This window comes from Camelus dromedarius, chromosome 4 (genome assembly GCF_036321535.1).
Source record: "Camelus dromedarius isolate mCamDro1 chromosome 4, mCamDro1.pat, whole genome shotgun sequence".
Classification (NCBI taxonomy): Eukaryota; Metazoa; Chordata; class Mammalia; order Artiodactyla; family Camelidae; genus Camelus; species Camelus dromedarius.
In genome coordinates, this window is record NC_087439.1 from 91,757,678 (window position 1) to 91,772,334 (window position 14,657).

Genomic DNA, 14,657 nt, shown 5'->3' on the forward strand with positions numbered 1-14,657 from the left:
TGCCGGCAGCTGATGCCACATGGACTCAGTATCGCCCAGCTTCTGGCAATGCCTACAGTGGGCACCATGCTGGGGGCTGAGACGCAGCCCAGACAGCTTAGGGTGGTAAATGGGGGCAATGGTGGAGGGTGCTGGGGGTCTAGATGCGGCCCCAGAGGACAAGCCAATCCTTCCCAGAGACAGACAGACCAGGACAACTGTTCCCCAGAGAACAGGCTCCATGAATCTAGGCAACCCCTGGCCCAAGGTATCAGCTACCCAGGAGTGCAGGGATGGAGGTGTTATCTCTTACTCCAGAGCAGAAAGCTGTGTTGCCTTGTCATCCTTGGGCCCCAGAGGAAGGAGTGTAACAGCATGTCACCACACTCAGGTGACTCAGGTCCAGAGTGGGCAGGCAGGGTGTCCTGGTGGGAACGTGAACAAACATGCTTTGTTTACTGCGAGTGACCTGTGGTTTGTATTTGGTCTCCAGTCCTGCTCAGGCACAGGACAAAATTCCCAAGAAACCAAGACCCATCATAGCTGATGATCACTTAATGTCATCATAAGAAGAGCATTAAAAGACACTTTACAGCGCATACCTATCGGAAGGGCTAAAATTAAAAACAGTGACAACACCGAATGGTGCTGTGAATGTGCAGAAACTGGATCCCTCCTCGGTTGCTTGTGAGAATGCAAAGTGGTGCGGCCCCTCTGCAAAATTTTTTGGCAGTTCCTTATTTTGAGGGCTGGTGGGAGGGTACAGCTCAGTGATAGAGCACATGCTTAGCCAGCACAAGGGCCTGGGTTCCTTAAAACAAACAAATAAACAAACAAAACTCCACACACAACATGTGACCCCGCAATTACACTCCTTGGCATGTATCTCAGAGAAATGAAATGAAACGAAATGTTTACAAAGAGACCTGTTGGTATAGAGTCTTCCTTTATAATAGCCAAACCTGAACCAGCCCAGATGTTCTTGCACAGGTGGAGGGTTAAAACAGGCAGGGGGTCCACTCATCCCGGACACTGCTCAGAGGCACAGAGGAGCCAACTGCTGCTGCATGTCAGGTGAATCTCCAGGGAATTAGGCTGAGTGAAAATGGCCAATCCCAAAAGATTGTATGATTCCATTTATGTAACTTACTTGAAATGACAAAATTGTAGAAACACAGGACAGGGGTTAGGGACAGAGGTCCGCGTGGTAGTAAAGGGGCCCGTGGGGTTAGAGCTGTTCAGTATCTTGACTGTGTGGTGTTTACAGGAAGCCACATGTGTGATAAGATAGTACAGAACCTATACACACGCACACACAGGAGCACATGTAAATGGGGGAGTGTGAATAGAAGGGTGAACATCTGTGCGTTACACCACTGGGGAAGATAGGACAGAGCATGCAAGCCATCTCTGTGCTATTTCTCCCAACTGCATGTGAATCTCAGTTACGTTCAAAATTCAAAAGAAAGGGAACTGGGAATTCGCTGGAATGAAGACTAATCTCGGAGCAACCAACCTTTAACCTACGGCCTGGTAAAAGACACCAATTAATTAATTAAGGGCCTGCCCAGGAGTTAGTCTCCCCTGACCTTTAGCCCAAGAACTTTCCTTCTACAACAAGACTAAAGAGATAAAGGAGTGATGGGGACAACTCACAAAGGCCAGGAAGGATGCCTCCAAGCTGATATTTCTTCTGAGAGCTAGAGGATAAGCAGGGTCAGCAAGGTGAGCTGGTGAACAGCAGGCGGAGGGAGGAGGACCCAGGAAGCGCTGCCTGAGGGGAGGGAGGCTGGGGGTGGGGCTGGGCAGGGAGATGCTGGCGACCAGAGCAGGTTGGCTCAGGTGTAAGGAGGCCTGGGTGCAAGGGGTCGACCACGGTCCACTGCGGTGGGCAAGGCCGGGAGGAATGTGTTTTAAGTCTTAATTGTGGTTAAAAAAAAAAAAAGCAACACAACATAAAATTTATCATCTTAACCATTTTTAGGTGTACAGTTCAGTGGTGTTAAGTATATTCACATGTAGAGCCACAATCTCCAGAACTTTGTCACCATGCAAAACTGAAACTCTGCATCCATTAAACAAGGAATCCCCAGTCCCCTCCTCCCAGCTCCTGGCAGCCACCATCCAACTTTCTATTTCTATGCGCTTGAATAATTGAGATAACCGGTGTAAGTAGAATCACACAGTATTTGTCTCTCTCATTTTTTCAATTGAAAGGTAGTTGATTTACAATGTTGTGTTTGAGGTGTACAGCAAAGTGATTCAGATATAGGTACATATATATATATAAAACTAAAATATATGTAACTGGAAAAGAATACATATATATGTATGTATTCATTTTCAGATTCTCTTCCATTATAGGTTATTACAAGATATTGAATAAAGTTCCCTGTTCTTTACAGTAGGTCCTTCTTGTTTATCTATTTTATATATAGTAGTATGTATCTGTTTATCAAAAACTACTAAATTATCCATCTCCACCTTTCCCTTTGGTAACCATAGTTTGTATTCTATGTCTGTGAATCTATTCTGTTTTGTAAATAAGCTCATTTGTATCATTTTTTGATTCCACATATAAGTGATGTCATATAATATTTATCTTTGTCTTACTTCACCTAGTATAATAATCTTTAGATCCATCCATTTTGCTGCAAATGGCATTATTTCATTCTTCTTATGGCTGAGTAGTATTCCATTGTATATACATATACCACTTCCTCTTTATTCATCTGTTGATGGACATTTAGGTTGCTTCCAATTCTTGGCTATTGTAATTAGTGGTGCCATGAACATTGGGTGCATATATCTTTTCAAATTAGAGTTTTTTCCCAGATATATGCCCAAGAGTGAGTTTGCTGCATCATATGGTAATTACACTTCTACTTTTTTAAGGAAAAGTATTTATTATTTTGTGATGGGCTTATTGCCCTGAGAATCATGTCCTCAAGTTTCATCCAACATAAAGTTTTCTACTGTATAGCAATGGAACTACATTCCATACCTTGTAGTAACCTATAATGAAAATGAATATGAAAAGGAATATGTGTATGTATATGTACGACTGAGACAGCATACTGTACACCAGAAATTGACACAACATTGTAAACTGACTATTATTAAATAAAAAACAAAAATTAAAACAAAAGTTCATCTATGTTGTAGCATGTGCCAGAATTTCCTTCCTTTTTAAGGACAAATAATAACCTATTGTAGAGCTATATCACATTATATTCCTCCATTCGTCTGTTTCTGGACACTTGTGTTGCCTGTACCTTTGACTATAGTGAACAAGCTGCTACAAACATGGGTGTGCAAATACCTCTCATAGGTCCTGCTTTCAATTCTTTTTTATGTATACCCAGAAGTGGGACTGCTGGATTGGAGAAATGCTTTTGAAACCAACCTCGGCCCCCTGGAAACTCTTAGCTCCTTATCAGAAGCTATTACTGTGAGTGTGGGTGGCCTGCGGAAGGAACAGACTCATACCAACCAAGGGAGCAAGGTCAACTTCCTGAACAGCAGACTGGGCCCAAACCTGCCTGCCCCATATAGGCATAAACACACACAGAAACACACACGCACACACGCACACACACACAGATACACGCCAATGCCTGCCCAGCCAGCCGTCAGTAACTGGAGACACAGACAATGTCCCCGCTCTATTTTTACCACCAGTCCCACCTTTTTCCCACAGCAGGAGAACTCTGGGCCTAAGCTCCTGGGGGGTGCCTTCTAGCCCAGTGACCACCTCACCTGCCCAGGACAAGCCTGGTGAGATGCTGAGTGGGTGGCAGGGCAGCCAGGCCACTCTGTGTGTCTCTGGGCCTCCTGGCATCAGGAAGCCAAACCCAGGCCCTTGGCCCAGGCAGGGTGCTTAGAACCTCACCTTCCTCAACACCTAGACCCAAACCAGACCAAGGCTGACTTTCAGAAAATACTGAACAGGTGAGGTGAATGAAGGAGTCATGGTTCTAATACAGAACTAGGTGAGCAAAGGGTTGGGAGTGGCCCCTGTCAGGCCCTTGCAAATGACCCTCAGGCAAAGGACACCTGCCCTCTAATCCTTCCCCTCCGCTGAGGAGACAGCTGGGGACCATCCTGTGAGGGATGGACCTTTTTCAGGCCCTCTGCTCCCTCAGTCACATCCTGCCACTTCCCTTCTGGCAATATGGCTTAATATCACAGGTCAGAGGCAAAGGGGGGTGTGGTCACCTCGGGCACTGGGAGGGACATGGAGCCTTTTACAGCAGGGTTAAAGTCCTCCTCTCCTTTAAACCCAGACAGGTTGTACCGTAGCTGATACCCTGTGTCCCAGCCTTGCTCAAGATCTGGCCTCCCCAGGGTCCCAACCTTGTTGCCTCCCAATCACACAGGCATGCAGGGGGCCTGGGTGCTGCTGTTGCTGCTGGGCCTGGGGCTTCGGCTCTCCCTTGGCGTCATTCCAGGTAATGAGTCCTCAAAGTCCCCACCCTCAACCCCAACCCACACACACAAGGTGCTGCCCCAAGCCTGACCCAGCCTCCAATCTCCACCTGACCAGTTGAGGAGGAGACCCCAGCCTTCTGGAACCGCCAGGCAGCCCAGGCCTTGGACGCCGCTAAGAAGCTGCAACCCATCCAGACGGCCGCCAAGAATCTCATTATCTTCTTGGGGGATGGTGAGTGTGCTAGGCTTGTCCATCCCTTGTCCTCCCCACAAACCTGGAACCCAAGGCTGCCAGCACACACTGGCCAGCTCTGGGGACTCAGGCCTGACATGTGCACCTTTAGGGATGGGAGTTCCTACAGTGACAGCCACTCGGATCCTGAAGGGACAGATGAGTGGCAAGCCAGGACCTGAGACACCCCTGGCCATGGACCAATTCCCATACCTGGCTCTGTCCAAGGTAAGGGCCTGGCGACCTCAGGGAGCTTTACCCTAGAGGGGTGGGTGTGGGGTTAGGGAGCCTGGCAGAAGGGAAGACCCCAGGAGGGCTGGGGCCTGAGTTAGGGCCCAGGGGCAGTGGGAATGGGCCCCAGGGCCTGGGTAAGTCAGGATCTGGGTGTCTACCCCAGAGCAGAGTTGAAGGCATCTCTGCCCCCAGACTTACAACGTGGACAGACAGGTGCCAGACAGTGCAGGCACGGCCACCGCCTACCTGTGTGGGGTCAAGGCCAACTACAGGACCATTGGTGTAAGTGCAGCTGCCCGCTATAACCAGTGCAACACAACACAAGGCAATGAGGTCACCTCCGTGATGAATCGGGCCAAGAAAGCAGGTGGGCTTCGGGCCAGCTTTGGGGGTGGGGGCAGACCCAGAGACCCCAGGGGCCCATCCTGACCTCTGCCACCCACAGGGAAGTCCGTGGGAATCGTGACCACCACAAGGGTGCAGCATGCCTCTCCAGCCGGCACCTACGCACACACAGTGAACCGCAACTGGTACTCAGATGCCGACCTGTCTGCTGATGCGAAGACGCAGGGCTGCCAGGACATCGCCACGCAGCTCATCAACAACATGGACATTGATGTGCGACAGGGCGGGCAAGGGGCGGGGCTGGGCAGAGGGGGAGGGACCCACACCCACCACAGTCCCAGGCAACCCACAGCCCTGGAGCCTGCCAGGGTCTCCGTGAGGTTGGGGTCAAGGTGACTCTAGGAGGTACAGATGGAGACAGGCCATCCCCATAGACCTGGTGGGGGGGCTAAAGGCTGTCTGAGGAGGGAGCAAGGGGTTAGCCAGGCCCCAAGCCCACCTGCCCTAATCTCTGTGCCCAGGTGATCCTGGGTGGAGGTCGAAAATACATGTTTCCTGAGAAGACCCCAGACCCTGAGTACCCACAGGATGCCAAACAGAATGGAGTCCGGCAGGATAAGCGAAACCTGGTGCAGGAGTGGCAGGCCAAGCACCAGGTGATGGGGGCTCACGGGTGCAGGGGTGCAGCGGGCAGGGTTGAGGGTGCAGAAATATGGGCTGAGACCTGGTTCTGCCCCTCCCAGGGTGCCCAGTATGTGTGGAACCGCACGGCACTCATGCAGGCGTCTAATGACTCCAGTGTAACACATCTCATGGGTAATGACCCCATTCACCCTCACTGTCCTCCACAGGCCTTCGTGGTCCTCAGTCGGCCAAGCATGTGTGCAGACATTTGTGCCACTGACCTTCCCCACTCCTCAGCTAGGTGGTCACCAATGAATCCCCTTTCCCGCAGGCCTCTTTGAGCCTGCAGACATGAAATATGAAGCCCAGCGAGACCTCACCAAGGACCCATCCTTGGCAGAGATGACGGAGGCAGCCCTGCGCCTGCTGAGCAGGAACCCCCTTGGCTTCTACCTCTTCGTAGAGGGTGAGTGGCAGCCCCTTACTGAGCAGAGGAGGGAAGGGGCAGTCAGGGGGGGTTTGGCATCACCCACCTTCCCCATGTCCTTCCTGCAGGAGGTCGCATTGACCACGGTCACCACGAAGGCATAGCTTATATGGCGCTGACGGAGGCCGTCATGTTTGACACTGCCGTTGACAAGGCCAACCAGCTCACAAGCGAAAAGGACACACTGATCCTTGTCACTGCTGACCACTCTCACGTCTTCTCTTTTGGTGGCTACACACTGCGTGGAACCTCCATTTTCGGTAAACCCAGAGATAGTGGCAGGTGCCATTCCCTAAGTTATAAGCAGAAATTGCTCGGAGCCCCTTTTCTCATCTGTCAGGTGGAGTAATAGCAACTGCCCTGCAGGCGTCTGGTGAGAACTAGACTGAAAATGAGCTCAGTGCACAGCAGGAGCTCCACACGCTGTGGTTAGTGAGATCACCGCGTCCCCTCCTCCCTGCAGGACTGGCCCCCAGCAAGGCCTCTGATGGCAAGTCCTACACGTCCATCCTTTATGGCAATGGCCCTGGCTTTGCGCTCAGCGGAGGCACACGGCCCGACGTCAGTGACAGCCAGAGCGGTGAGTGAGGCGGGGTGTGGTGGGGGGGGGTTGCCTCGGGAGAACGGTGTCTGGAAGTTGTGGGAGTGGAGACCGCCTCCCCGCCGGTCCTGACCCCCGACCCTTTGCCCAGAGGACCCCACGTACCGGCAGCAGGCGGCCGTGCCCCTGTCCAGCGAGACCCACGGCGGCGAGGACGTGGCGGTGTTCGCGCGCGGCCCGCAGGCGCACCTGGTGCACGGCGTGCAGGAGCAGAGCTTCGTGGCGCACGTCATGGCCTTCGCCGCCTGCATCGAGCCCTACACCGACTGCAGCCTGCCGACCCCCGCCAGCCCCACCGCCGCCGTGCAGACGCCCGCCAGCCCCACTGCCGCCGCGCACCCGGGGCCGGCCGTCTGCCCTCCCTCCCTGGCGCTGCTGGGCGGGTCGCTGCTGCTGCTGCTGGCGCCTTCCCTGCATTGACGTCCCGCCCACCTGGACCCAGTGGTTGCTGTGAGGTCTTCTGCTCCCCGCCGCGATCCGTCCCCACGCCCCACTGGAACGGCCACCTCAGAGTCCCCACCCCTGAGTCCCATCCGAACCGCCAACCCCAGAGACCCACCTGGGCCCCTCTGCTAGAACTTCACCTCTAGGCACTAAAGGAGGCTCAACTCTTGGACCCTCTGTGGACCTGGACCACTCTGCAAGGCTGAGGCTGTGACCTTCCTGTGACAGCAACGGCCCTCCTCCTCACTCCCTCACTCCCCCAACCTCAAGGGTCACCAGGGATTTTGTGCTGAGATGACCCGCACGCCAGGAAGGGAAGGGGCTGGGACTTCCCACTCTCTCCCTGACCCGCATAACCCTGTCTCAGGCTTTTCCACAACCCGGCCAGACAACATTCATGCCCTTCTTGGAGACCCAAGGACTTGCAGGCATCTGGAGAGGCGTGGCTTCCTGTCATCCTGGATCAACACAGTAGGCACCTTGCTGGCTAAGGAGGCTGCTCAGGTCAGAATGCCCAGGGGGCCTATGACACAAAGTCCTCTGCTGCACCTCGTGGAAACCCAGTGGTACCATTACAGACAGAAGATAGCGACACAGAAAGGAAAAGAGGTTGTCTCAAGTCACTCAGCTACGGTGATGGTGGCCCCCGCAATGCCCATTCCAGGCTGGGAGGTCCAAGGAGCAGCCATGGAGCTGTGGGTCAGGGCAGATTCTCTGCCCTCCTGGGAGGGAGAACGCAGTCATCAAATAAACTGTTATACAGTGTGATGCCAGTAGTGATATATTCTAGAAAAAAATTCTTAGTGAGTAGGGGCACAGAGTGTGTCTGTGGGAAAGGTGGGAAATAATTCGGAGCAGGAGGTCAGGGAGGGGCTGCCTGAGGAGCAGAACCCTGAGCAGAGACCCAAGGAAGTGAGAGCCTGAGCAACGCAGAAGGAACAGCAGTGCAAGGGCCCTGAGGCAGCGTCAGCAAATGCAGCTGGAGGCCAGGAGCTGGATCAGAGCTGGGGGGACTGGGGCAGGTGGAGCAGGTGAAAGCCCCTGAGGGATGAGGAGGGCTGTGGGCAGATGGGGGAGGAGGTTGAACCTTATCCAGAGTGTGGTGTGTGCTGGGAAGGCTTTGAGCAGAGACCTAACAGGACCTGACTCTGAGCACATCCTGCTGGCTACTGAGGGGAGAAGTCTGTTCTGTCTGTTTTTGATGTGCTAGGGGGATGGGTGGAGCTGAGAAACCAGAGAGGAAGTGCTGACTCCAGACATTTCTGACCTCTGTCTGAAGACATTCTGGAGCATCCACTCTAATGTAACTATACTTAGTGAGGATCTAACCCACCCAAAGGGAACATTTCAAAAAAAAAAAAAGAATTATATAAAGGTGAAGTGAGCCATGTTTCCCAATAAATTTTACAGAATGACAAAATTCTTTACACATGTACAAAGGTGGGAAAAGAGATTTTTCTTTCACTAGAAATGTTAATATGATTGAGTAAGCATCCTTATTTACTAAAATTTTGATTGAACACTGTACGACATCAATTTGAAGGCCAGGCTCACAGGGCAGTTTATTCCACCTCTGGGTTTCAGTGGCTGTCACAAAACCATGGGGCTGAATGGAAGAAGGGCATCACCTGCTGGACTTAACTAAATCATCCTACTCATTTTGTAACTCCATCCACCAATTACACAAAGGCTTTTGTTAAAATGCAGCTAGTGTGTTTCTGTCTTCCCTGTGGTGAGTTAGTTGGTCTCACAAACCAAAGGGAAAGTGCTGCTTGTTTATGCTTCATAAATGGGTTCAAAACTCAGGGGAACTCTACATTTTAAAGAGGCAGATTTTAAAAACAGAATTTCTGGAATTAGTGGATTTCCTTGCACAATGTTGAACATTCTAAAACTCACAGAAACGTACAGTTTAAAAGGGTGAATTTGGTGGTATGTAAACTATGCCTAAATTTTAAAAAGCAGTTTCTGTTTCCATGTTTTTTTAAGTGTAGGCATGAAAGATTTTATCAGTGAAATACATTATTGGCCACAAAACCATGTGTCCTTCATGGACACATCATCAAGCATCAGTTTTAACATCTTTACCTGGAGGAGGCAGATGTACAGAAAGTGGTTTTTTTTCCATGCATTTTACTGGGTGCCTAAGCTGAGAGCTCTTGTCACCTCAAGAAATATCAGCACATTGGTCTTTAAGAAGGAAAGAAAGTTGGGAAGAAGGAGGGCAGGAGGACTCATGACTCTTCAATACTTTACTGTACAGATGAGTCATTCTGTGGTCAATCTGGAAAGGTTACATGGTCACCCTAATCTTATTACCTATTACCTGTATCTGTCATAAAGTTTCTCCTCTAGTGGGACAATCTTGGTTTTAGAAAGTTAACACCACTAAAGGCTCCTACAGCATTTCATGTGCTCTCCAGGTTTCCAGTTCTTTCCTGCATTGGTTTGACCATGGGTGGGCCAATGAGTGACATTTGCAGGTTTTGCTGCCTCTGCACCCTTTCCTCATCCAGAATCCTTTAAAAAAAAAGTCCTTTCTGAGTAACTGTTCCATCAATGGGTGCACTTAGACACCCTTTTCTTCACATGATGTTGCTTTTATTCAAACAAGGTATTAATTGTTGGAATGTATCTTACCTGCTATATCTTTCTTTTAGTGGCGTACACTATTTCATTATTGGACCAGAATCCAACAAATACATTAAGCTGAGATATGTAGAAACACCTGTACTTTTAGCCGACAGTATAGCAAACCTCCCACATGAGGTAATTTGGTCTAAAACTTTTTTTATTTTTCAGTCAAGAGGAGCATTTTCTCTACATCTTGCAACAGTATTTCCTGACAAAGATATAGCTTTTGGTTTGTCAACTGATTATTTCCTTTTTTTTTTGACAGAACAGTTTCTGTTCATTGTTTCCGGCATTTTTTTACGCAGCAGACAGAATAAGTGTGTGCCTGGTGGTGGGTGTTTTTTGTCTTATGCTATTATGCAAGAAACTTTAAAAGAGCCTTCCAAGTATTTATCATTGCTTAGGGAAATATCAAAAAGAAATGGGTGCAACAGCACATAACTAACCATCACTGCGGAACATCTGCGGGCGTTTGTCTTCATGTTCTGAAAGCTCAGTCTGTAAAGTTCTTGCCAATCAGGAGGGTTTCATGCTGTTCTCGACTAACACCTCAAGGTGCCCAGAGCAAGCTCCACCGATGACCATGGAGGTGAGGGTGATTCAAACATTTGGTGCTGTTTAATTTTCTACATTTGGGGCTAACTTCTCATCAGGTCTGTACCACAGGCGATGAGGAGTATGTGTCAGGAGGGAGGAGGTGTCAGAGCTGTCACTTCTGGGGTTGTCCCCCTGGTGTGAGTTACAGGTATCATTTGCCGTTTCTATGTGGGAATATTCTGTAAGCCACCTGACTTTTGGGGAGGATTCGTTTGTTTAAAACTAGATCATATAAATCTACTTAGCTCGACACACCAAACTACAAGGTCTCACTGAGTGCACTGGAAGTGAGCAGCTGGGGAGGAGGCGCTGAGTTGGTCCCTTGTCTGCAGCTCTCTCTCTTTCCCAGGACACCTGAGAACCGTGGGGGGGGGGTTGTGTCCAGTTGACAGGGCCGTCGACAAAAATTAATCAATAGTGATCTAAGGAAGAAATAGAGAATTTTACTCATGCCAATCTAAGGATTTATAACCTGGGACAGTCTTTCAGAAAACACCAAGGACTGTTCATACACATTTTTGAGATAAAAGATCATACATTAAAATGGCACACTGGCATTTTAGACAAAGTTCAGCAAAGATACACAGGCCAGATAAGCACAAAGTCAGCAACATGTCACTATGACCCCTTAAAGGAAGTGGAAAGAAATCTAATCTTCTAAGGAGTTATATTGCTCCTGTCAGAAGAAGAAGAAAACAGTGATTTCTAAGGCGGAGCAGGCATTCCCACCTTTGAGAAGCTCTGCTTTATGTATAACGCAGGTGCACACTGCCCATTAGGGAGGGCCCCACAGGGGCAGGGAGTACGTTAGGCTTAAATTTTCTTGTCCTGCCTCAATACATAAATTTTATTCCATCAAGAGGAAGGCGCCAGCTTGGAACTAGATATTTAGTAGAAAGCGGGCAGATTGCCCCGGGTTGTGGCAAGGCTGCAAATGAGATAAAGCATGGGAGAGCCTAGCACACAGTAGGCACTCTGGAAGGCCCGGTGACCCTCTAATGAACCCCCTGAGATCCAGATGGGAGACCAGGATGCTGGGGCCCCAGACAGCACTCTTAGGCCAAACAGCTCCCTGGGACCATGGGTGCCTTGCTCCCTGCAGTGTTCAGACTGGGGCCTGGGTGGCGCCACAGGTTCAGTCCCATGCAGACCTGGAGCCCCCACCCCCACCCCACCATCTCATGGAGCCCCTTGGGCCCCATCCCTGCACCAAGCCCAGCATGGCTGCTTGACAGACACAGGATGCTTCACGACGAGTTAAAACAGACGCACTGCCTCTGAGGACGCCTCAGAAGGGATGCCAGATGGACCCTTGTCCTGACCTTGTGGCTGTTGGTACCGTCTGATACTGCTACCCCCACCCCCCAGGTTTCAGAAACAGGTCTCCCCACCTGGTCTGCCTCTGCCTGACAGGCTGCTGCCCCTTTGAGGATGCTCCTCTAATCCGTGCCTCCTGGGCGGGGGCCTCCAGGAAGCTGCGTGGTATTTGAAATTGCACCTGCTGATCTAAGGTGACCCCAGGGCCTGCTTACTCCAGCTGAGCAGAGCTTCAGAGTTCGCTCTGTGTACACCACCAGGCCGCAGCCCAGAGTCCCCTTGATATGACCTTGTCACCAAGGGTGCCCAATCTGTGCCAATGAGCTTGGCTCTCACCCAGGAACCAGTGCTGTGTCTCCCAGATGCCCTTCAAGGAGGAAATAGCCGTCTCCCTGTTCCGAATGGTGAAGCCATCATCCACCCTTAATAGGAGGTCGTCCAGGCCCTGATGCCCTGTCCTGGCCCTTTCTTAGCTCATCAGATTTGCAAGTTCTTCATTATCAGCCAGCATGGCACCCGCTCTGCTCCTCAGCCCTTCCTGGGTCCTCAGGTGGGAGGGAAATAACTGCCTTCAGACCTCTCCACACAGACCTCAGTCAGCAGCCCTGCAACGGGTTGGTCCTGTAGGAAGGTAAGAGAGGTTTTTTTTTTAATTTTTTATGCAACATATAGAGAAGGAGATGTTGCTTAACAGCACCATGTGACAGCGGCCTGGGGACCTGAGCTGCCTGCTGCCCAATGAATCAGGCTGAGCCGCTGCCAGGGGCTCCCAGATCTGGGCTCAGCTGAGGTCTGTGGAGCCAGGTGCCTCCTCATTCCCCTCTGACCTATGAGCTCATACTGGACAGCTGCCCAGCCCACAGGGGTCACTCAAAGGACTGGTCCTGAGGGATGAACAGGTGTCCCCGAAGTCCCCTGCAGTGGGTCCCTCCCTCTGTGGGGAGGCAAGGAGGGCAGGAGGAGGAGGCACCCGTGGGCAGGGAGGAGGCTGGCTTATGTCCTGGACAGCAGACCACACAGCGGAAAGGCGAACTGAGCTGGTGACAAGGGCAAAATGAAGGACCTCCCCCTACCGGTGCGGGGACCATGGCCAGTGGAACCTGTGGATGCAGGCCTCAAAGGTGGGCTGTAAATGAGTGAGGGCTGAGAACCCCCAAGCCAAGCCAATGAGAAGGAGGCCTCCAAATGAGCCACAACCCATGTCACCTGAACTGCATTTCAAAATAGGCTGGTGTTGGGCTGGAGGGGATACTGTCTGCAGGGACAGGAGCCTGGGATCCTCTCGGACCACACAAAGCAGGGACCCCACCAGGACACAGGAGTGGAGGCCAGTTCATGTGAGGCTCTGCAGGGAAGTCCATGCCAGGGTGTAACCAACTTTCCCCAAAGGGAGGGGGCCTTGGGACCAGGAAGTCCCCGCCTCTGGTGATTTTCCCGGTGAGGTTGGTGACCCTGCTGCTGCTGCTGCAGACAGCTGCTCTGCTCAGACTCGGGCATTGCCCAGATCCTGTTCAGTGATGTGCCCTCCAAATTCGAGTCCAATCTCCTACACAGGCTGTGGGGTGTGGGAGGGGCTGCTGGATCTCGCCCTGCCGGCTGCCCTGTCCTGTCCTGCTGCAAGGTGGCCCCAGGGGCAGCCTCGGGGTCCAGTGTTCAGCCTCTGGACAGGCCTGGGGCTGGCAGGGGGAGGGGAAATTGCTCTTTTTATTAAGTGAAGAGAAAGTGGGTTTCTCAAGCCAATTTAGGGGAGGGGTGAGGCACCCAGAAAGGGAAAAAAGAGAGGAGGGAGGGAAAGGGGCGCCCCAGCTCCCCAGGCCTTCAGTACAGTCTGTGACTCCACCTGGTCCCTGGGGAGGGAAGGAATTGGGGTGCTGCCCAGCATGGGGGGATGGGGATGGGAAAGGGCCAGCCTTCGCTAGGGGCATGAGGAGGAACCCACCTGAGTACCCGCCCCAGGGGCATTTGCAAAGAAGGCCCTGGGGCTTCCCAGCACATCAGGACTGGGGCTCAAGCCATTTACAGATATGGCATCTAGGGCTCCTCACAAGCTGGGGCACTTGGGGCCCCCAGGGCACTGGGCATCAGGGTTGGCACAGAAGCAACTGCATGGGTGGCAGAAACTTGAACCTGGCCTCCACTGAATTGGTTAGAAAGACTTAGGAGTCAGGGTTGCTTGGTGGCACCAGACACCCTGGCCCCTTCCTGGTTACCCCAGAAATCTCAGGGCTGCCGACATCCACACCTGTTCTGGGACGCCAGGCAGGGAAGCTTGGCAGAAGCCCACCTCTCCAGCTGGCTTCGACCTCTCCATGACTCTGTACAGAGTGAGCACCCACAGGGCCCCTGGGCTGAGGCCACCCCAGCATCCTTGGCCCTGAGGACTCAGAGGGGGGCCCTCACTGCTGAGGAAGCAGCTGTGCAGTCCTGGGAGGGGGAGGGATCGCATCCAATCACAGCAGACAGGCCCACCCCTCACACACAACCCTGGGTCTCCCAGTGATGCTCCAGGGGCCTGGAGAGGGTGAGAGGGTGAGTCACTTGCCAAGGTCACCCAGCAGTGACCCCTGGGCACAAGGCTCAGTCTCAAAACTGTGGATGTCAGAACTGTGAGGCCCTGTGAACGTGGGCACACAGGTGGATGCCTGGAAGCTTGATCACAATTGTAAACCATCCCCGAGCTCCTTTATTTCCCTGCAGTTGAATGCTTAGTGGAGGATTGCTTTCTGTCATCC

The 14,657-nt window shown here is 51.9% G+C and overlaps 1 protein-coding gene across 1 annotated transcript; it reads left to right on the forward strand.

The window, feature by feature from the left end:
* The first annotated feature begins 4,360 nt into the window (after positions 1 to 4,360).
* On the forward strand, positions 4,361 to 7,353 carry LOC116152025 (intestinal-type alkaline phosphatase-like). The gene is made up of 11 exons (XM_064485430.1): positions 4,361 to 4,430; positions 4,526 to 4,642; positions 4,755 to 4,870; positions 5,069 to 5,243; positions 5,322 to 5,494; positions 5,743 to 5,877; positions 5,965 to 6,037; positions 6,177 to 6,311; positions 6,401 to 6,592; positions 6,796 to 6,912; positions 7,025 to 7,353. Exons 1-11 carry the CDS (start codon positions 4,361 to 4,363, stop codon positions 7,351 to 7,353), a joined length of 1,632 nt encoding a protein of 543 aa, XP_064341500.1.
* The last annotated feature ends 7,304 nt before the right edge of the window (positions 7,354 to 14,657 follow it).